The 21,317-nt window shown below is 40.8% G+C and overlaps 1 protein-coding gene across 1 annotated transcript in view; it reads left to right on the forward strand.

The window, feature by feature from the left end:
• Positions 1–18,994, forward strand: part of LOC118212075 (G protein-coupled receptor kinase 5-like) — a 30,712-nt gene extending 11,718 nt beyond the window's left edge. Inside the window, exons 2-16 of the mRNA XM_035389645.1 lie at positions 6,484–6,579; positions 7,199–7,311; positions 8,001–8,078; positions 9,883–9,983; positions 10,406–10,498; positions 10,735–10,798; positions 11,286–11,426; positions 11,846–12,036; positions 12,897–12,934; positions 13,603–13,692; positions 14,032–14,240; positions 14,619–14,756; positions 16,320–16,457; positions 16,688–16,825; positions 17,041–18,994. Of these exons, the coding sequence (XP_035245536.1) occupies positions 6,484–6,579; positions 7,199–7,311; positions 8,001–8,078; positions 9,883–9,983; positions 10,406–10,498; positions 10,735–10,798; positions 11,286–11,426; positions 11,846–12,036; positions 12,897–12,934; positions 13,603–13,692; positions 14,032–14,240; positions 14,619–14,756; positions 16,320–16,457; positions 16,688–16,825; positions 17,041–17,112 (1,700 nt within the window). The 3' untranslated portion in view covers positions 17,113–18,994. The remainder of the gene's footprint in view (positions 1–6,483; positions 6,580–7,198; positions 7,312–8,000; positions 8,079–9,882; positions 9,984–10,405; positions 10,499–10,734; positions 10,799–11,285; positions 11,427–11,845; positions 12,037–12,896; positions 12,935–13,602; positions 13,693–14,031; positions 14,241–14,618; positions 14,757–16,319; positions 16,458–16,687; positions 16,826–17,040) is intronic.
• The last annotated feature ends 2,323 nt before the right edge of the window (positions 18,995–21,317 follow it).

Below are 21,317 nucleotides of genomic sequence, written 5' to 3' on the forward strand. Positions count from 1 at the left end.
AGTTCAGAGTACAGGGAACTCCTAACAAAGCAAATGGACCAGGCACGGTGAGCAGAGGGACTCTTTAAAGAAGGCTCTTGTTTACGTGACCGCATAATTCATTAATTAAAATGCCATGCAGAAGCGAGTGTATGTGAGCGAGAAACAAGATCATATACGCGTCATTTGCGTAGGCAAAGGCTACTATCAGCAAATGAGCTCCTCTGAGAGTATTGATCGAGGAGGAAAAAGTGAGGGTGTGCTGGACGGCGTTCTTTGTGGCTTGCTTTGCTTGTTCCTTTTTCTTTTCTGAGGGACAAAGGGGACAAACTTGAGAAAAAAAAGCACTAGTTGTGTTACATTCTGTATCATGGCTGTATTTATAGACTTAAGGGGTTTGTGACATACAAGGCATAAGCCACAGGGAATATGTTCTGGCTCCTGCGCACATGCACACATCGTACGCATGCAGTCGCACACACGCACTCGCACACGCACACAGTGACAGCAACACGCAACAGCTACACTTCTGTCACATCTGAGGCTCTCTGAGGTCTTAAAAAAAAACGAGTCAGACGGCTTTCAGCAGCTCTTTCTGTCTATCAGTTGGTGTAATCAGAGGGGGCCTGCGGGCATAAGTGCTATATTTAACCTGCCAGCACAAAAATACACACCTGTATATCTATGGTCTGGATAAACCTGATGAGCTGTCAGCTTCCTTTCTGTAAAAAAAATAACCAACGTGCTGAACTGATCTCATGGAATGCCTTCCAAATAATTAAAGAATCTTTCATTTATGAGTCTTATGCACTGCCTTTAGGAGAACTCAAACATAACTAAAACATTTAAATGGCCCTTACATTTCCTTACAGTGGCTGTAGCTCCTGACTTCCGCCTGCTGTTTGTAAGGCGAGTTTTTGGATCTAGTTGGGAGCTTGCTCAGTAGGTAGTCACAGTGCACAAGGCTGGAAACCTGGAGTACTTTTTCAAACTACACAACCACTTACAGCAGAAACTAACTTTTAACTGACCACTGGTTTCTGTGACCAGTTTAATTTGCTTTGTTTGAACCAGAAGGAATTGTGTTGCATTGCATTTGTCCAGGTAGAGATGTGCTTGCTGTCTAGCAAAGTCAGGAACCACGGCATGCTGGAATTGATGATTTTTACTGATGGACAGTGTGTACTCAACTTATACTTCACATTTTGCAAAAGCTATTATCAAGACTTATATTAACACAGCTTATATAGCTTATATTATTTAATCACATATCCCATGTAGGTAGCTGTGTGTTTGTTGATGCAAATATGCTGGAATATGGTTCTCAAAGCTAAACAGTAATGCCCCACCTAGAAATTCAGCAGGTAAACTCTGTCTTACTTGCTCAAGTTCCATAACCATAATACTGTACTATTGTTTAAACACGGGATCAAAAGATTCAGATCGACACAGCTATGGCTGAAATATAGATGCCATTAAAAAAGCTATTTCCAGTAGCACCAATGCAGAGGTTACATAACCATGCCATTAAGTTGAAAAGGTTAATTCATTAGTATGGACGCAGGCAACAGCAATCAAGCAGATCACAAGCTTTAGGAATCAACTCCAAAGCACTCACCTTCCACAAGGACACCGTACAGTACCAATATGGTGATGGTGTTTGTTATATTGTTGTTCAGTCTGGTTGATATTAGTAAGATTCCAGGCAGTGAGCAGAAATAATCAGCTTTGTGTGGCTGCTGATTGCTCTGTGCAAGATCACTGCCACCTGGGAATTCTGGGTTCAAGCAGGGACTCTCTTTCTGTTATTCTGACAGGAGTTTTTTCTCATGGCTGTTATTTGCATTGCGTGCTTGATGGTAGTAAATACTAAGGAGCTATATTTACCCTATAAATCCATGTGTCTTTTCTGTACTCTCTCTCTCTCTCTCTCTCTCTCTCTCTCTCTCTCTATATATATATATATATATATATATATATATATATGTGTGTATACATTAGAATATATATCGTATATATGTTATGTTAGAACCCTTTGCCTTCAAAAGAGGCTAACAATCCAAGAAACAACTACCCAAACACACGTTGCCTTTCAGATTTCTTTTTTATGTGCATCTAAAATTGCTAAAGGAGATAATTCTGATGAGATCAGATATACGATAATTCAACTTCAACAAGGAAGATCAAAGTCAAAGGAAAATAAGTGGAAAAAAACAGTTTCCTAAACTTGAGTTCAAAAGGTTATTGCAAAATACAATACGAATATGGGAATCCTAACAACCGTGCAAGAACTGGTCGACCACGAGCACTATCACCATCAAAAAGACATTACATTAAGATTTTATTTTTGCAACATAGAAAAATATCAAGCTCCACTCTTGTGTCAGATCTTAAAAAATCCACAGGTGTTTCTGTCAATCCTTCCACTGTGAGAAGACATCTTAATGTTGTGGATCTGAAAGGATGTGTAGCTGTCAAAAACGCATGACTGAGAAATGGGAATAAACAAACGAGAAGAAAATTTGAGCCAGTGCTCTGAAACTGAACACTTCAAGATATGAAGTAAGGTTTTGTGGACCGACAAGTCTAAATCTGAGATTTTTCAAAGAAAGAGAAGGCATTATCAATGAAAGACTCGGAACCATGTGTACAACCATCAGTTAAGCATGGTGGTGGATCAGTGCAAGTTCAGGGCTGTATAACAACATTAAAGCAATTAAAACAATGTGAATACATAATACCAAATACAAAGCAAAGACAGTAACTCGACAAATATTCAGAAACTAGGCTGCCTCCTGTGCGCAAACAGATTAGTTATTCAGAATGATATAGTCTTCATAATGTTTCCCCTGCCTAGGCAACATTACAGTGCTATTCACACGCACCTATAAGGCCAGCTGATGACACATCAGGTGTGAATTTCTGTAGCATATTTACCATACCTGCTGTTACCATGGTCCTAAACCATGGAGCTCACTCTCACTGCAGGTCAGAGAGATCAGCAATCTAAACCTACCTGTTAAAGCTGACTAAGATCTTTTATACTGTGCTTTATCACTTATCTATTTAAAAAAAAAATCTATCTAGCTGTCTCTTATTGATTTTGATGCTGTATTTTTATGCCTTTTCTTTTATATGCTTTTTTGTTTCATTTGTTTTACCTGCTGTGTCTTATCCACAGTTTGAGCTTTGAATGTTATATGAAGGGTGCATTATAAACATGGTATGTATATGAACTACTCCCTAACATGCATTAACTAATCCATAAATAAACAAATGACGTAACCCCACACCTCTCATGCTTATGGTAAGGAGGAAAAATAGCAACTAATTAATGGAATAATTAAAAAAGCCTTAAAGAACCCAATATATGTTACTGTATATTACCGTAACAATTATATAAAGTCATACAATTGATTAGGTCATACATATTGCCCTCATTACCTTTGTAAGGAAAAACATTGTATAAAATGATGTGAACAGGGTATGCACCCCATCTAGACCTGTCATTGAAATTTAAAATATATCAATTCATGATTTGCTCACATAATTAATGCATTAGTTTATGTAAGTCCATGCAGAATTCATTTTAAAGTATTATTTTGGTTGGATTTGATTCGGTTGCCAAATAGAAGGGATTCTTGAGGACAAAAGTTCCAAAACTGTTGGGCGGGACCCACTGGTGGGACATGCAGGAGGTTGTGCTGGGTTGTGCGATACTCATATCAAAAAACTTGCTGATTATGATGTATTTCCCATTGAAATTCACACCAACTTAGAAAGTATGTATTCTTGACACTTGGTTCTCACAGATGCAAAAGCATATTTACATAAAAAATACTATTTAAATTTATGAAATTAATACAATGTCTGACCATTCTGGAGGAATTAAGTATAAAGATGGAAAAAAAAACATATAACTGTGTGGAGCATATTGTGAAGGACTCATGTGTTTTACACACTGATTTCAAGAGAATTATTCACAGTAAGAGCATTGTAAAGCTACTGCAGAAGGCTGATTGTAAACGCTCAATACAGTTAGGTTGCTGGGGTCCTTTTCAGTGTGTGTCTTGGTTCTTGGAAAGGGTCGCACAGAAATAACTGGATGTTATTGCTAATGGGTCATGGCGAAGGACAGATTTGGCCTTCCATATCTCCTAATGTGTGGCTGCTCAAAATGTTATGTAATAGTATTATTTATGCATCGCATAATGCCACAATATTTTAATCTGGCTCTTCTGTCCTGTTTGGCGAGGACTGTGGGGTTTCACCCTTTTGGACCTGGTGTTTTCTTGTGTGTTGCTTGCTCCTTTTTTGGATGTCTTATTGCTGCAGAACAAGAGGACCTTTTTGTCTCCTTTTCTGTGCTTTGATGTATGGCAGGTGAAAATCATTCTTAATAAAACAAGATGTCAGTGATTATTCAAATGAAATGCCTCTAACAGGCTGCAAGAACATATATAGGAGATTCTGTGTCCTTGTTGTAGCGCTTCTACTAAGCTCAGCTGAACATCAGATAGTCAGGGCTTTTTTGTGTGTGGTGATTGTATGTATGGCTGTCCCAACAAAAATATCAGCATCCCTCTTAAAGGAGAAGTAAGCATGTCATTCTGGCCCCATTTGCCTTTCTATGCAACGTGTATCCCAGTTCTTTACATGTCCGGGACGTCTCACACTTGACCACTGACTGTAGTCTCGACACAAGAGAGTGATTATATTATATATATATATTATATTTTTCCAAATCCGATTTGAGTTGCATCCGGTGGTAGATCAGGTCTGGATTCCACCAGTATCGGATCCTAATGTAAAAACTGCAGTGTCCAGCTTCCCCTGCTCCCTGTGTTCTTTTGACACGTGGCATTCCGTGAGTATGCAACAGTCACCAGACACCCTGCTGCAAGTCATCAGGTCAGTTGGAACAACAGCTAGTGAAACTGCTAGGAGAAATATGATCTCAAGTCTAAATGCATGGAACTGGATACATGCGGAAAAATACATGCGGAGTGTATACACAAAACCTCATGTGCAGAAATCTGGTTTGTCAGCTGAACTGGATACGTTTGTAAACAAGACCTCTGATTGGCTGTGACAGATCGAACTGGGTGGGTAGGCTGAGTTTGGGATGGGCGTGAATGGGTGGGTCAGAATCTGTCACAATTTAATGGTCTGTTCCAAGACTGCTCTGACTCGTATTTCTTCATAGATGTCCGTCAACTGTAGACAGGCTGGTGGATGGGTTGGGTCTGCTAAATTGTTCAGTTGTCTCCAAGATGATTTGATGACCACTGCCCAGGTCCATCGGCAGCATTGATTATCTGTCGCGTATTTCCAAATATAGATTTGTATATATGTGTAGTTTTGCAGCACAAGTATAGCACTTGTTGAACTGCTCTTCTAACTCAGAGGTTCAACTTTCAGGTGGGGCCATACCCTTGAGCAACGTGCTTTACTTGAATTACTTCAGCATGTGGTCAACAGTACAAAAAATGTGTGATTATGTAAAAATGTAGCCCCTGTAAATCGCCCTGGGTAACAGTGTCTGCTTAGAAAATGCATACAAAAAAATTGGCAATCATATATGTTGAGTTTCATGCAAAGCACTGTCCATAATGAAGCTGCTGTGTTAGGATCAATCATCTAAGAAAAGGTGAGAGAGACATGATACCAATTGTCAGCATAACAGGGAGGTATGATATCACAGGCCTGGAATTATCTATTTCACACAAAAAAAAGTTTCTCTTGCATGTTTTAGGTTAGCATTCCCCATGGCTTCTTACTGTATGTCCACTCTGCCCTGCAGCAAACAGTGCTACATAGTGCCCATGTCTACAAATAAAGTCAAAGGACCCGAGAGGACAGGAAGGAGCCTTTTAAAATTGTGTCTTCTTTTTGGTTGTTCTGCATGGGTCCAAGTGATTAATGATCCTTTTCTTTGGCCTGGACTCTCAAACAACCCCTCTTCCCCCACACGTTGAGGACTGGGAGATGGCCAAGAGTAACACATCTGTAATAGCAGTTTACCCCTCACATCCCACCCCACCACACTGTGAGATCTGTGTTCCTAGATCATTGGTTTATGGGACAAATGAACAGTGCATATATATCACCTCTGTCTCAGCCTCTCATCCCACTGCTTGGCCTGGTGATTGGAGTGGAGGAGGGGGGGGGGGGGGGGGGGGCGCACGTACACCCAGACACACAGTCACACGCACACATACATACATACATAAATATATGCATAAAAGCTATGGAGTTTTTTTAACCTCATGTTCTTGTTATTTGGGGATTTAGACATGGTTTTTGCTCTTTTTCTGCTACTCTGTAAAGTACCTTTGTGACAGTTTTCAGTAAAAAAAAAATTCTGAACAAATAATATTAATTTGATTTGATTTACTCTTGATACTAATGTATATTATCATGGGTTTACCACCATGGGTTTACTGCCCTCCTCAAAGAAAAAAAGTTACATCTCATCCTTCCTCTTGCCTCTCTTCCCAAAAGGTGAAGGAGGGAAACGAAAAGGAAGGAGCAAGAAATGGAGAGAAATGCTGCGTTTCCCTCACATCTCACAATGCATTGAGCTGAAGAACAGTATTGGTGAGAGAGAGAGTGTGTGTGTGTGTGTGTGTGTGTGTTTTTCTCCAAATGACTTTCTCTCTCTTTCAGTTCAATTCAGGGAAGCTCAGTTGTGTTGTCAAAGCAATATGATATAAGTCATTAACATACACCAAACAATTACACAGTAAATAACACAACCAGACCAATGTTCACACATAAAAATATAACGTACCAGTAGTTTGAATAGAAAAATTCAGTTCTCACTGAAGAATGAACAGACACTCATACCATGTGAGCTGTGATTCATGTGTGTTTGCCTTTGAACCTCTCCTTATTTCCAGACAGTTATGTTTTTCGCACATCCTCTTGCCCAATTGGCAATCCCTCACATTTGCTCATAATCAATGTAGAGAAGCATTTTAACTTATTATTAGTGTCTACTGTATGTGTGAGTTACAGTAGTGCCATTCCTGCTTGTGCCTTTTTACTGATTCATGTATGGGTTTGTGTGTGTGTGTGTGTGTGTGTGCGTGTCTGTGTGTGTGTGTTATTTATGGGTTTGTGTGTATATGTGTGTGTGTGTGCTATGTATGGGTTTGTGTGTATGTGTGTGTGTGTTATGTATGGGTTTGTGTATGTGTGTGTTTCTATGTTACAGAGCGGGATTACTTCAGCCTTTGTGAGAAGCAGCCGATTGGAAGAGAGCTTTTCCGCCTCTTCTGTGAGACCAGACCAGAGCTTTCATGCTGCATTCATCTACTGGATGCCATGGTACTCTCTGCGCACACACACACACACACACACACATACAGACACACGCACAAACCCATATATAACACACACACACACATATACACACAAACCCATAAATAACACACACACACACAGACACGCACACACACACACATACGCACACACGTGTACATACACACGCACAAAAACACATGCACACACACACACACACACCCACGCGCAGACAAACACACAATAGAAAAAGTTTTGGGCATTCCAAATTAGGAGAAAACGTAAAATATTTTGTAAAAGAAATGGTGATGGGTTACGTACTTCTGTTCAGGGAACAGTACAACAATGCTCCACCTGGAAAATGAATCTGCAGGCTTCAGGACACAAGCCTTCCCAAAAACAAGCCAATTGCCAGTGTATGAAGGAATGGATCTGTTTATTGATCAATCAATCAATGAACCATTTGATTGTCCAATCAATTATTCTACTAATCAATCAATCAGTCAATTAATCAACATTTCAACCTTAGTGCCATTTATAGACAAGTTGTCACAGCTTTTCACAACTGGTGACTGAAATGGTTTTCAGGTCATATTTTAAGAACAAAACAGCTTATGGTACAATAAAGTGTAGTAGGGTATGGCTTCACTGGTTTACATGTATATGTTTCATTACAAAGTGAGATCATTGTGTCCCTCCCTTGTGTTCCTGTTCAGGAAAACTACGAGGTGATGCCAGATGAGAAGAGGAGAAACTGCGGTGAGGAAATAATCAAGCAGTTTCTCACCAAGCAGGTACCTCCACCAAGCAGTGCACACTACAGCATTACATTACATTACAGGTATTTGGCAGACGCTCTTATCCAGAGTGACGTACAACAAAGTGTATAACCATAACCGCATAGTTCAACTTGGACCCTGAAGGTTAAACTGATTAACACTAACACAAATGAGAACAGTAACAACGCAGTCTATGCAAAAATACAAGCAGTGGTTAAGACAGGTGCGTTAACTAAGTCACCTACGAAACAGCTACCTAGTTACAACCCTAAGCTTACAGTCAATTAAGAGATTACAGGGAGGTAGGGAGGGATGGGGAGAGGTGCAGCCTGAAGGTGAGTCTTCAGTCGTCGCTTGAAGTGGGTCAGTGTCTCAGCTGTTCTGACCTCCACGGAGAGGTCATTCCACCATCATGGGGCCAGAACAGACAGGAGACGTGTTCGGGAAGCGCAGGTGCGAAGAGGGGGAGGTGCCAGGCGTCCTGAGGTAGCAGAACGGAGGGGTCTGGCTGGCATATGTAGGGTTTGCTACATGTGATCTTGTGGAGGTATGCTGGAGCTGATCCCTTGACTGCCTGGTATGCTAGGACCAATGTTTTAAATTTGATGCGACCTATAACAGGCAGCCAGTGGAGGGTAGTTAGCAGGGGAGTGACGTGGGAGTGTCTGGGGAGGTTGAAGATCAGACGAGCTGCAGCATTCTGAATGAGTTGCAGGGGTCTGATGGCAGGGCCATCCTGGGGGCCACTGTTCTGTGTGTACCCCAGCATGTTATTGCCTGTTATTTCTGTGCATATCACTTATTTGTGACACAATGTCCACTACAACAGTGCTTCTCAAACTCGGTCCTGGGGTGCCACTGAGTTTGTCATGCGTGCCATGCAGAATAAAAGTCCCCACATATTGTGTTGTATTGCAAAGAATTACATAAAAAGAGGTAAATTAATTTTTAAACTGATCAAAATAAAAACTGAGGTGAATCAATAGGCTCCTACATATGTTGCTGAACACATTTTCTTTTATAATTGTTTCTGTAAACTTATTAACACAATGCAGGTTTAGCTCCTTATCATTTGCTTTTGTCTTGAATTATCTACCAAATGGTTAGTTTTAGTGACCGGGTGTTCACACTTCCACCAATTTCCTAATTGCCTATTGATTCTTTAATTTGATCAGGTAATAAAAAGTCCATCTCCTTATATAGTCCTTTGCAATATAGCACGATGTGAATATGGGAATTTTATTCTTCATGACGCACATAGCTATTTCAGACTAAATGTAGCTTAAGGAGGCAAATAATCCCTCTGAACACGAAAAGTGTCATTAATAAAAATCAACAGCTTGTTGAAATTCTGGGATTGTGAATGTGGTTGGAACAAAAAGCAGCATATACAGGGGTCTCCCAGAACTTTCAGAGTTTCAGAACAACTGTACTACACTATTGTAGCATACACAGGATCACAACAGTGTGTTACAATTATTTTCATCTACTGTATGCTTGTGTTCATCTAACCTTATTGTTTGCATTGTGCTGTAAGTTTCTATAGATAAGATTCTTATCTCTTATCTTGTGATAAGAGCATGTGCTAGATAAGTGAAGTATGTAAAGGTAGACAAGTTTGTGATTTGCGCTGAAATATTCTGGCATTATTCTGGAAATATTCTGGCATTAAAGTTTCAGTTGTGTGGGACACTGTGGGAACTGTGACTGAGCTTGTGTTTCCACTGTGTGTGTGTGTGTGTGTGTGTGTGTGTTTCCACTGTGTGTGTGTGTGTGTGTGTGTGTGTGTGTTTCCACTGTGTGTGTGTTGGGGGGATAGTCCTCTGAGTGTGTTCCTGAGGTGGCTGATAGCTACGGTCAGACGTGTGGAGAGAACCTGGAGATCAGCCCCTGCAGGGACCTCTTCAGTGACTGCCGAAAGTAAGTGCCTCGTCCCTTCCTGTCCTGGATTCCATGAAGGATTCCCATAGAAAAAAAAAATGATGAAATATTTTGCCTTTGTTTATCTTTGTTAGAATTTGCTTTTAGACCACACAGGCTGTCCAGTAGAAATAACTCTGTCTGGGTTGGAAGTCCTTGGCGATATTCTAACTGTTGTAATTATTATTATTATTATTTTTTGTACTGGATAGATTTGTCTTATTGTATATTGACACATGGTGTGTTTACCTGTACTGTTGTGTTAAATTGACTCTCTATGGTAGCCTGTGTCAAAATGATCCATTTTATAGATGCGGGGTGATCAGTCAGTGGGTGGAAATTTAAGGAGGCCTTGAGATTAAGATTTTTGGGAACTACAGGCTTAGCCCCTCCTCTTCTGATGTAATCACTTGTTTTAACAGGGCCCTTCATGAGCACTTAAGTGGGGAGCCCTTCTCAGCCTATCAGGAGAGCATGTACTTTGACCGCTTTCTGCAGTGGAAGATGCTCGAGAGGTTGGATAATTCTTTTTTTATTTTGTGTTTGTCTTTGACAACAAAGTAAAACAAACAAGTAAAACAAAGTATAAATACTTGACTATATATTTGATATTAAAGTTTAGCGGCAGTAGAATAATAGAAAAAGTATAAGGTTATGGAATGTTCAGTCATAAAATTCCTGCAGGGTTCTTTTAAAAATATATTATTTGGAATGGTTGATCATTTTGTGTTTTTTCCCCTACATTTTACAGACAGCCAGTCACGAAAGGCACATTTCGCCAATACCGTATTCTCGGAAAGGGCGGGTTTGGTGAGGTACTGTAGTCCCCTCTTGATTTTCATCAGAAGTGGCCGAACTCATAATATTTTATTTCATTTAATATCATAGTTTAAAAAAAAAAAAAAAACTCCATCTAGGTCTCAGTCAATCTAACCTCTTCAAATTTTTTTACAGCATTCTTTAGGTACTGATAAAATATGAAATCACTCATTGGAGATCCTCGAAAGCTTTCAATGTAATATATGATATATGATAATATCCAAAATGTACAATCATATGAAACGGAAATCATATTTTAATTGAGCTGTACTCTAGATTATTTCGTTTTTTGAGATTAAAAGAGTTAAAGTATTTCATATAATTATATTACCCAGGATTCTCTGTGTGAAATGAACTGGGGATGCTCTCTTTCTTCTTTGCGTGTCAGTCAGTTAGTTTGGAAACCTCTTGAAGGTGAAGTGTGTCACTGGCTCCTTGCTTTAGCATGTCAGGCCCCCCCCTCCTCCTTCACTGTTTGTCCAGGTGTGGGCGTGCCAGGTGAGGGCCACGGGGAAGATGTATGCCTGTAAGAAGTTGGAGAAGAAGAGGATTAAAAAGAGAAAAGGGGAGGCGATGGCCCTCAATGAGAAGCAGATTCTGGAGAAGGTCAACAGCAGGTTTGTGGTGAGTTTAAGCCTGCAGCCATGAATCACACCTGATTCATTGCATTTTACTTTACTTTATGCTGTTTATTTCTAAGCGACACTATTTGAATGAATGATTTATCACAATTTAACATCATATTTAGAATATACTGATGCATTGTGCTAGAGGGAATTATAATCTAATTTACATATTAGTTAGTTTAGGTTTTAAAATACCAATTAAATTATTTTACTCATTTATTTAATTAATTGAGACAGGAAACCTGCACAACCTGGATGTTAGTACCTCAGTTTCACAGTACATGACATTAACTGTAAAGTAACTTTTAACTTTTGTTATTGAAATTGGGTGTGGAAATGTATGGAGGGAATGGTGTGAAGGCCCTGCTTTGGCCTTAACGTGGGGTGCCCTGGTCGTGCTCCTTTCGGTTCTTGCAGGTCAGCTTGGTCTACGCTTACCAAACCAAAGACCTCCTGTGTCTGGTGGTGACCATCATGAATGGAGGGGACCTCAAGTTTCACATCTACAACATGGGCACGCCCGGGTTCGAGAAGGACAGGGTACTGTTCTACGCTGCAGAGATCTGCTGTGGCCTTGAGCACCTGCATAAGGAGTCCATTGTCTACAGGTGAGCTGTAATCCCCCTCCCCCCTTTCTGCCCCCAAGTGTAAGGAACGAGTTGATTTGTGTCTGAGGTGGGCCTCTTACTCGTCCAAAGGTTTTCCTAGGCAAATGTGTTACCTGTCAACTAAAGGCGAAATTGCCCCTAGGCAAGGGCAACGTCTTTATTTTTGACATTTGTTTTTTTTGATAAAATCCAGTACTTTGTTTGTTTAAGTACTTTGTTCAGTGACAGACCAACAAAGATCTATATGGAAATCAAACCTATAATTTCAGTTCCCCATTCATTGTATTACACTGCAGCCAGAGTACAGTGAAGGTACATCTTAATGATGCTTGTGAAAGTTTGGTAGGGGGAGGAATTTGGGGATGAAGGAGATAAAAAACTGCCTGTGTTGAGTCAGATAAAGCTGGGGTGGGCGTGAAGGAGCATATCTGCTGCAGGATTTCATACCAACTTCTGCTTAATTATTAAATCAACTCAATCATTTATTTATTCACATTTTTGCTTTATTTTGTGATAAACTTCTGAATAACAGCTGAAAAGTGCTCTTTTGTCCCTGTATAAAACATTTTACTGTAGGCCTGCTTTATGGATAAGCCAGTATATACAACCAATTAGGCCAGGGTGACTGGGGTAAGCAAATAACCTGCACACACATTGGCCCTCCATGGAGGTTTTCGGGGATGATGAAGGGAAGGGAGGGGGTGAGACAGGGGCAGCAGGTGAGGTGAATTTCCTCATCTGTGAGGTCCATTCACATTTTTATCCCCCCTAGAAATGTGAGACATTCTAATCCAATACAGCTGACACTGCACAGGGAAATCCAATCTGCTCTGACCCTTCTCCTGCACTCTGTTTTTCAGGGATTTAAAACCAGAAAATATTCTTTTAGATGACAACGGTGAGTGTGTCTCCTCCCCACAGAGCAGTTCTTCAGGAAGAAAAAAAAAAAAACGCTGCAGTTGTCAGTCGTTGAATTTAAGGGAGCGCTCAACCAGTTTTTCGAGATCAGATTAAAGGAAATGTAAGGTGTATGGTATTTTTAAGGAAGTTGAAGAAGTCATTTCATTGGTTCCTTGTCTGACCACTTTTTCATGTAATCTGATGATCCTTATATGAACTCATTGTAATATTGTGTGTGAGCATTGATTTTCATTTATATACAGTATATACTGTATATATAAAGAAAGCCATGCTGTGCATGGTGTTGTAACAAAAGTTTATGAAAATGAATAGGCCTGGGTTTTTCAAGATTTCAGTACATACTGTCTTACCATGAACGACAAAGATGTAAACCCTCAAAACCTTGCTTAAATACAAGTTAAACTTAATGCCAGGAAATAATTACAATATGCTTACAAAAACAAAATCGTGTCATAAGAACTTAGCCTCTCTGTCCATTGCTCTGACTCTCTAACCAGTTTAAAAAGGAAGTCCCCTTTTCTAACCCAGAAATATGACTAAATAGTTTGACATGTACCATAGAGTGTACCATTTAATCTATATAGAGGGTTGACAGTTCACATGAGGTCCTGTGCATGGAAGTGTTTAATATTTAAACCTTTGCAGGACACATCCGGATATCTGACCTGGGTCTGGCCGTTAAATTGCGGAAGGGGGACACTGTTCGAGGCCGCGTGGGGACTGTAGGATATATGGGTATGCAGTAACCCCTGATGTGATTTTATTTGATTGTATTCTGTTTGAATTTTTCTTGGTGTGTGATCTGGACCTATAACTGGGACGTTTTGTATTGGGGTGGGGGTCTTAAGTCAGAAAGGTTTAAAAAGGTGCTGGCATCCAAAGGTTTAATGATGTTCCCTCAGAAGTTGATGTAATATCACTAACCCCCCTTCCCCCCACATAAACTAAAAAAATACACCTGTGAAGGAATTTATTTAGGAACACATGACCAGTGATGTCATACATAATAAGTGCAGGTGATAATGAATGCAGTGGGGGGGGCTCGTGTGACTGTGACATCATCGATGCCCACAGCACCGGAGGTGATCAATAACGAGAGGTACGGCATGAGCGCAGACTGGTGGGGGCTAGGCTGCCTAATCTACGAGATGACGGCTGGCCGCTCGCCCTTCCGGGCGCACCAGGAGCGTGTGAAGAGGGAGGAGGTGGAGAAGAGGGTGAGGGAGCAGGCGGAGGAGTACAATGATAAGTTCAGCGAGGACAGTAAATCCATCTGCAGAATGGTGAGCTCCCACACAAATATTTCTATATAGTGCATACAGTATATACATACTATACAGTGCATACTATTATTATATAGCTATGCATTTATATATATATATATATATATATATATATATATATATATATATATAATGTATACCTGCAATAACACAACAAGATGACTTTTACTTAAAGTATCTTCAACACGACTTTTCTCAATATAGGCTCCTTTGGATTGAATTACAATTTAAAAAAATTATTGGAGGTCTATCCAATCATTTGGGAGGTGGAGGTGGGAGGGAGGCTGAGTGGTAGAAAGAATGACTGAAATCTTATCTACCTTAAGTTATCTACCTTTCATGCATTGAGTCCAAGTCTCTCTTTCCTGTAAACCCCAGCTGTTAGCTAAAGATCCGGAGCAGAGGTTGGGGTGCGGATCCGATGGGGTGTTGGAACTGAAGGCTCATAGTTTCTTCAGAAGTATCAACTTCAAGAGGCTGGAGGCAGGGATCCTGAAGCCATCATTTGTGCCAGATGTAAGAAGCCTTGCACCAAGGGGCCAACAGGGCCTCACCCTGCAACAGACCTGGGCCAAATACACAAACAAAATACGTCAACAGCAAGTTTGAAACACCTGCTGGTTAAATATGAGAAAACATGAAAAGACCATTTTGTTCTAATAATTTTTTTTGTCAGTCATCTACTGGAGAAGTACTAATGCCTAAAGCAGGGATACTCAAATCTGGCCCTCGAGGCCAGTAGTCCTGCTGGTTTTCTTTTTACCCAATAGTTAACTGATTTATTAATGCCACTGATTGGCTAGAGATTTAACTCACCTGGGGTCCCAGGTTTAAATAATTCCTGTTTAGAGGAGAAGAGTGAAAGGAACAGTTCTACTGTCCTCGAGAGCCAGATTTCAGTATCCCTGGCCTGATGTGTTTTGAGCAATAGCGTTTGACCAAGATCTGCCCCAGAGAACACTGGCCTCTGATACCAAGTCACCTTTTGATTAATGCCAAATCTCAACCAGCATGGGGTTTATACCTGAGGAAATAGTTTGTCCAGTATTACTGCACTGAACATTAGTCTCACTTTACAGAAATGTATGTTCACAAATAATTTTAACTGTAAGCCACTTCGTATAAGAACATCTACTGAATATCTATGTGTAAATCTAACAAATCTTTTGAAAGCATAGATTATATTATATTTCATTACCACAGCACAATGGTAATATTAATCAGCAGTGGAAAACAGTTGGCTTCACCCCACTGGGATATACTAGGTTTAAATTGGCTAGGGTTCCCTGGATTACTGCTCAATGTTGTGCTCCTAAAGACATGTTTGGGGGACACAGGCCAATACGTATGTCACTGACAGCTATATTTCCCATCCAGTCAGTGCCTCTTCTCCTGTAGTACAGTGTGAGCGGTCACTTGCATTTTCTATAGTGGGTGCAATTTCTGAATGTAAAAAAGGGTTCACCCTTTTTTCGTGTAAAGAATTCCAAAACATTTTTGTTTGAATTTAAGCAAGGGGGGTTGACCTCAAGTTGTGACATCATGGCTAACAACCATGTTCACCTACCCTGGTTCTTGAGGGCCACAGAGTATGTTGCTGTAATGCGGCACTTCATTGATCAATTAAAGCAGTTGATTACACAGTTAACTCACCTGAGCTGCTTTCTTTCAGAACTGGTTGTTGATTGTTGAGGCTAGAATGAGAACCTGCATGCCCTGCAACTCGCCAGGACCAGGACTGAGCAGCCCTGCCTCATATCACACATGACAATAGGATTTTACTGAACATACTGTCTTTCATAAAGCATAAATAGAGTTGCTATAATAACTGTGACGTTAACGCTGTACCCATGCTTGCTGAAGGCTTTAGTATAGCACATGACTACTTAAAGTTAAACGAAAATAATAACCAGTTACAAAATGGTGTATTTCTGTAAACACTACTAATGTGTTATGCTGGAAAAAAGGGGTCCTCTAAAGGGGAGAGGTGGTGGGAATTTTAAAAAATGTATCAATTTGCATAATGACTAGCTGCATCTGTACATCACATGATCTGCCTATACCCCTTCCCCCCTGCAGCCCAGAGCAGTCTACTGCAAAGACGTACTGGACATTGAGCAGTTCTCCACCGTCAAGGGTGTCAACCTGGACCAAACCGACTGTGATTTCTATGCCAAATTCTCCACCGGCTGCATCTCCATTCCCTGGCAGAATGAGGTACAGAATATTCTGTATATTTAATAGACATGTTCACATTGCTTGCAATGGCTCTATTTTTTACCACATTTTTAGACCTGATGTTAATCCCACTCTATATTTGTTGGTTTAAAATAAAGTGGTTTTAAGAGTATCTCTTCATCCCTCCCTCCCTGCCTCACTCTCTCTCTCACACACACACACACATACACAGTGCCTGTATCAGCAGTGACAGGGTGTTTCTCTTACAGATGATCGAGACAGAGTGCTTTAAGGAACTGAACGTGTTTGGGCCCGACGGCTCCCGGCCCCCAGATCTGGTTTGGAACCCCGCCCCCGCCCCCGAGCCCCCACGACGCAGCCTGCTGGATCGCATCTTCAAGAGACAAGTATGGGAGCCCACATCACAACCACAACCAGAAATGGGGCCCATGCTAATGCCATTCAAAAGATGTTGATAGAAATGAGCCTTGGTCTTCTTGACAGAAACACATACTTAAATGTGCACATGCAGTTTATACATTTAATGAACCAACTTGTCATACTGATCAATTACGTGTGCCCCATTGCAACCCTGAAATCAGTTTTTATTTTTCTTTTCCAGCCTTCAGAGAAGACCATCCGTTATAGCCAAATGTCTTCCAGCATGAATTCTGTGGACTCCTTAATAAACTGAGCCCCCTAGTGGCAGTGTGGTACGTTGGACTGTTCCACTGAAGGGGCCCACACAGCAGGGAGTCTCTACATGAGCACTGACCAAAACACTGACCAAATCTGTGGATTTACGAGAATGTGTAACTAGGACTGTTGAGTAAATGTAGTCTCGAAGTCCACCCTCAGGACTGCTGGAGCAAAGAGGACCCCACGGCAAGGGGGCGGGTCAAATATCAAAAACAATTCCAGGGGACTTATTTTCAATGAAGGACCACTGCAGGGAAACTAGTCCATGTCTTTGTTGTTGCAGTTATTGTTAATGTACTTAACACTCTCATACATGTGCACACACACTCGCCAGTCCCCAGTCACCACATAATGCTTTGTGGTGTGCAAGCTCAGGCCAACAATTGCTCTTAAAATGTAGTTTTTAATTTGTTTGCTATAATTTTAGTCATAATTGTGTGTGTGGAGTGTGTGATTAAGTTTTAATTGTGTTTTAAACAATTTTAGTTTAATTTTTAGTAAAGCTGAGGAACTAACATTTAGGGTGTTAACTGGAAAATATAGCTAATGCTTAAAAAAATACCAGACACAACTAAGCTGTGAATATAACCTGAAGCATCAACAGTACAACCAGTGAAGCAGCACAACCAACGAAGCACGTACAGTCCCCACTACACTGCGCTGACTTTCCCATCAGCATTGCTGGCATTGAGAGGTCCTGTCTGAAGATCAGACATTCAGCAGACATTTCTGGCCAGCAATATGATATGTGCAGTAGAAAAAATAATAATTTGTGATATTCGTCTTCAGAAATTCAAGGCGTTGCATTGTTGTATTTGTCAAAACTACTACTTAAATGGCCTCTTTGGCAGTTAACTCGAGAGCATCCTGCTCCATTCATCCAACAAGACAATTTTTAGTGTTCTTTTAAAATGTACATTTTTTTACAGTGTTTGTTGGGTGAAGAAGAAAACAAGATCCAAACAATCTTCTTTGCCCCTGTTTCAGTGGTGTATCAGTACTGTAACTTATTTTCTTTCTTTTTTTCTTTTTGTTCAAGAGACTACACAGGATAGGAAATGTTTGTTTCCGTTGCTCACCCACGATGCAGTACACAAAGCCCCACATTAGTTCAGTAGGGAACAATATTGGTATGGAATATACTGTAGACATAGAGGCTGCATTTTCAATTAAAAATAAGAAATAAAAAGTGCACATGTATATAGACATACATATTAAAATATGTTGGGTAAACGCTGTGGCTGGCCTGCGACAACCTAAAAGGAAGTAATCATCTAATTACACTGTGCTCCAGATACCCTTTAGCATGTACTAGCGCTGTAGTGCATTTCATTTTTAGCTGTGCTCCAGATACCATTTAGCATGTACTAGCACTGTTAGCTACAGTGAATTTCATTTTCTGCTGTGCTCCAGACATCCTTTGACATGTACTAGCACTGTTAGCTACAGTGCATTTCAGTTTTCAGCTGTGCTCCATATACCCTTTAGCATGTACTAGCACTGTTAGCGACAGTGCATTTCATTTTCTGCTGTGCTCCAGACATCCTTTAGCATGTACTAGCACTGTTAGCTACAGTGCATTTCAGTTTTCAGCTGTGCTCTAGATACCCTTTAGCATGCACTAGCATTTTTACCTACAGTGTATTTCATTTTCAGCTGTGCTCCAGATACCCTTGCATGCACTAGCACGGTTAGCTATGGTGCTTTTCGTTTTCAGCTTAGACCAAAAGATGCTTATTGCAATACTCCAAATGTCCAGTATAAGGTAGCATTTCTGCAATACCATATGTCTGATACAAATATTTATAAAACTCTAGAAAAGTGCCTCCTTTTTCAGGTAAGACTGGATTTCCATTATAAAAAAACGCACCAGTTCATTAGTTTCTCTATGTGTTGTTTCATTATTATGAACTGTGTCTGAACTGAAAGTGGAATACAAGACCTAAGGCTCCCATTCAACAGCAATGTGCTTTGTCTCCAAGTGGAACTGGGAAAAATATATTTTGCCAGTGCTTCTTTTTTCACTGTTTTTGTTTCTCACACAAAAGGAACTTGGCGGTTTCTAAAACGAATGAAAAATGTTGAGGTGAAATGCAGGACAAGGGAACCATAACAACCTGTGAAATCTGTTAGCCCCAACCCTAACCCTAACTGGCACCTTACTGTACAGATCCCACCACAAACGACTGGCACCTGACTGTACAGAGCCCAGCACAACTGGCACCTGACGGTACAGAGCCCAGCACAACCAACTGGCACCTGACGGTACAGAGCCCAGCACAACCAACTGGCACTTGACTGTACAGATCCCAGCACAACCAACTGGCACCTGACGGTACAGAGCCCAGCACAACCAACTGGCACTTGACTGTACAGATCCCAGCACAACCAACTGGCACCTGACGGTACAGAGCCCAGCACAACCAACTGGCACTTGACTGTACAGATCCCAGCACAAACAACTGGCACTTGACTGTACAGATCCCAGCACAACCAACTGGCACCTGACGGTACAGAGCCCAGCACAACCAACTGGCACCTGACTGTACAGATCCCAGCACAACCAACTGGCACCTGACGGTACAGAGCCCAGCACAACCAACTGGCACCTGACGGTACAGAGCCCAGCACAACATCGAACCATTAGATTGCACAGAGCCCAGCAAAACAACCATCCGATTTTACAGAGCTGAACACTACAATCATTCTATTGTAGAGCTTATCCGATTGAAGAGCCCAACACAACAATCATCCGATTGTACTGAGGCCAGCACACCCATCTGACTGTACAGAGCTCAACATGGCTGTTATACAGACCCCATTACCTGTGCTTCCCAATAAAAAAAAATGTTGGCCTGAGAGTTTTCAGCCTTCTTATTTCCACCAGAGCTACATCTGCAATGCATAGGGTTTGTACTATCCCAGTAAACACTTGAAAGTCCTTGAATTTAGAAAATAAAAATAAAAATAATGATTTAAAAAATATTATGTATAGAAATCTTACCCCTTCAATCTCCGCTGTGAAGTGCAACATTATTTTACTATAAAAGGTCATCGCTTGCTACTTTACTATGAAAAATCATTACACAGTGGTTGCACCCTTCAACGAGTGCGCATAGTCTAACCTGCCTAACAGCGACACCTAAATGACCTGTAAAGGGGCACACAAGTCTCTACATCCTGGTTGGGAAAAACGGATAATTTCTAGAGGTTTCATGTTTCAACTGACAAATGAAAACAAATGAAAAGGAAGTGGAATCGATCTTGCAGAGGTTGAAAGTAGCATCATGTTTAAATTTAACTTTAATCAATGCGAAAGACAAATCGATTCCACACAGTCTTGCACAATTAATCTACAAGCTCTATGAGCTTTTAAATGGTTCCCTGACATTTAAAATCAAACCAAGATTCCACAGCAAAATTATAGTCAACCGTTTATTTGCAGCAGTATTTTATTTAAAACTGTTTTCATCAAATGTTTTCATTCTTTAAAATGTATCCGTTGACCAGGCTTTTGGTCACCATGAGGCAAATGACCATAAACGGCAGTGGCAAGGCACATCCTTACAGAGGTAGAACAGAACTACATGTACAGTACATCTTTCACCACATAACTGAAAAATATAAAATTTAAATATGGAGTTCATATAAAAATACTTTGCCCTCCCAACTGCATGCTATTCATTGTTAACTTGATGAGGTATAAACGCCCACCAATCTTAATCTTAGGGGGGGAAGTCAGTGACCATAGTCACACTTCCTGCCCATCAATGTGAATGTCCACTTTGCAAGCGTCTTTCAAATGATGACAATATGGATATTGGTCCTCTATAAGATTCTGAAAGTGTTGATGTTATAAATTAACAGGGTACAGATTTCCTCTCAAAATGATTCCTATGAGGAAACACACATTTGTGCAAAAAAGAAAAAAAAAGAAAAACACACATGCACACAATTTGTTCCTTTGCAATGACATCACCCTACATGGCTCTGCTCAAATGCATTAAGGCAAAGCCTGTTATTGGTCTTTCTCTGGACAGGCACGGTGGCGTCGTGGCTCTATGTCAGCAGTGTTTGGCTTCAGTTGAGAACCTGATCGGAAGGGAGGGGGTGGAGTCAGGTTTGGAGGAGGGACAGGAGAGGAGGGTGTCGGAGGAAGGGGGTCAGCCCTCCCAGGAGGGACTGCGAGGACCCTCCACT

This window comes from Anguilla anguilla, chromosome 14 (genome assembly GCF_013347855.1).
Source record: "Anguilla anguilla isolate fAngAng1 chromosome 14, fAngAng1.pri, whole genome shotgun sequence".
Lineage (NCBI taxonomy): Eukaryota > Metazoa > Chordata > Actinopteri > Anguilliformes > Anguillidae > Anguilla > Anguilla anguilla.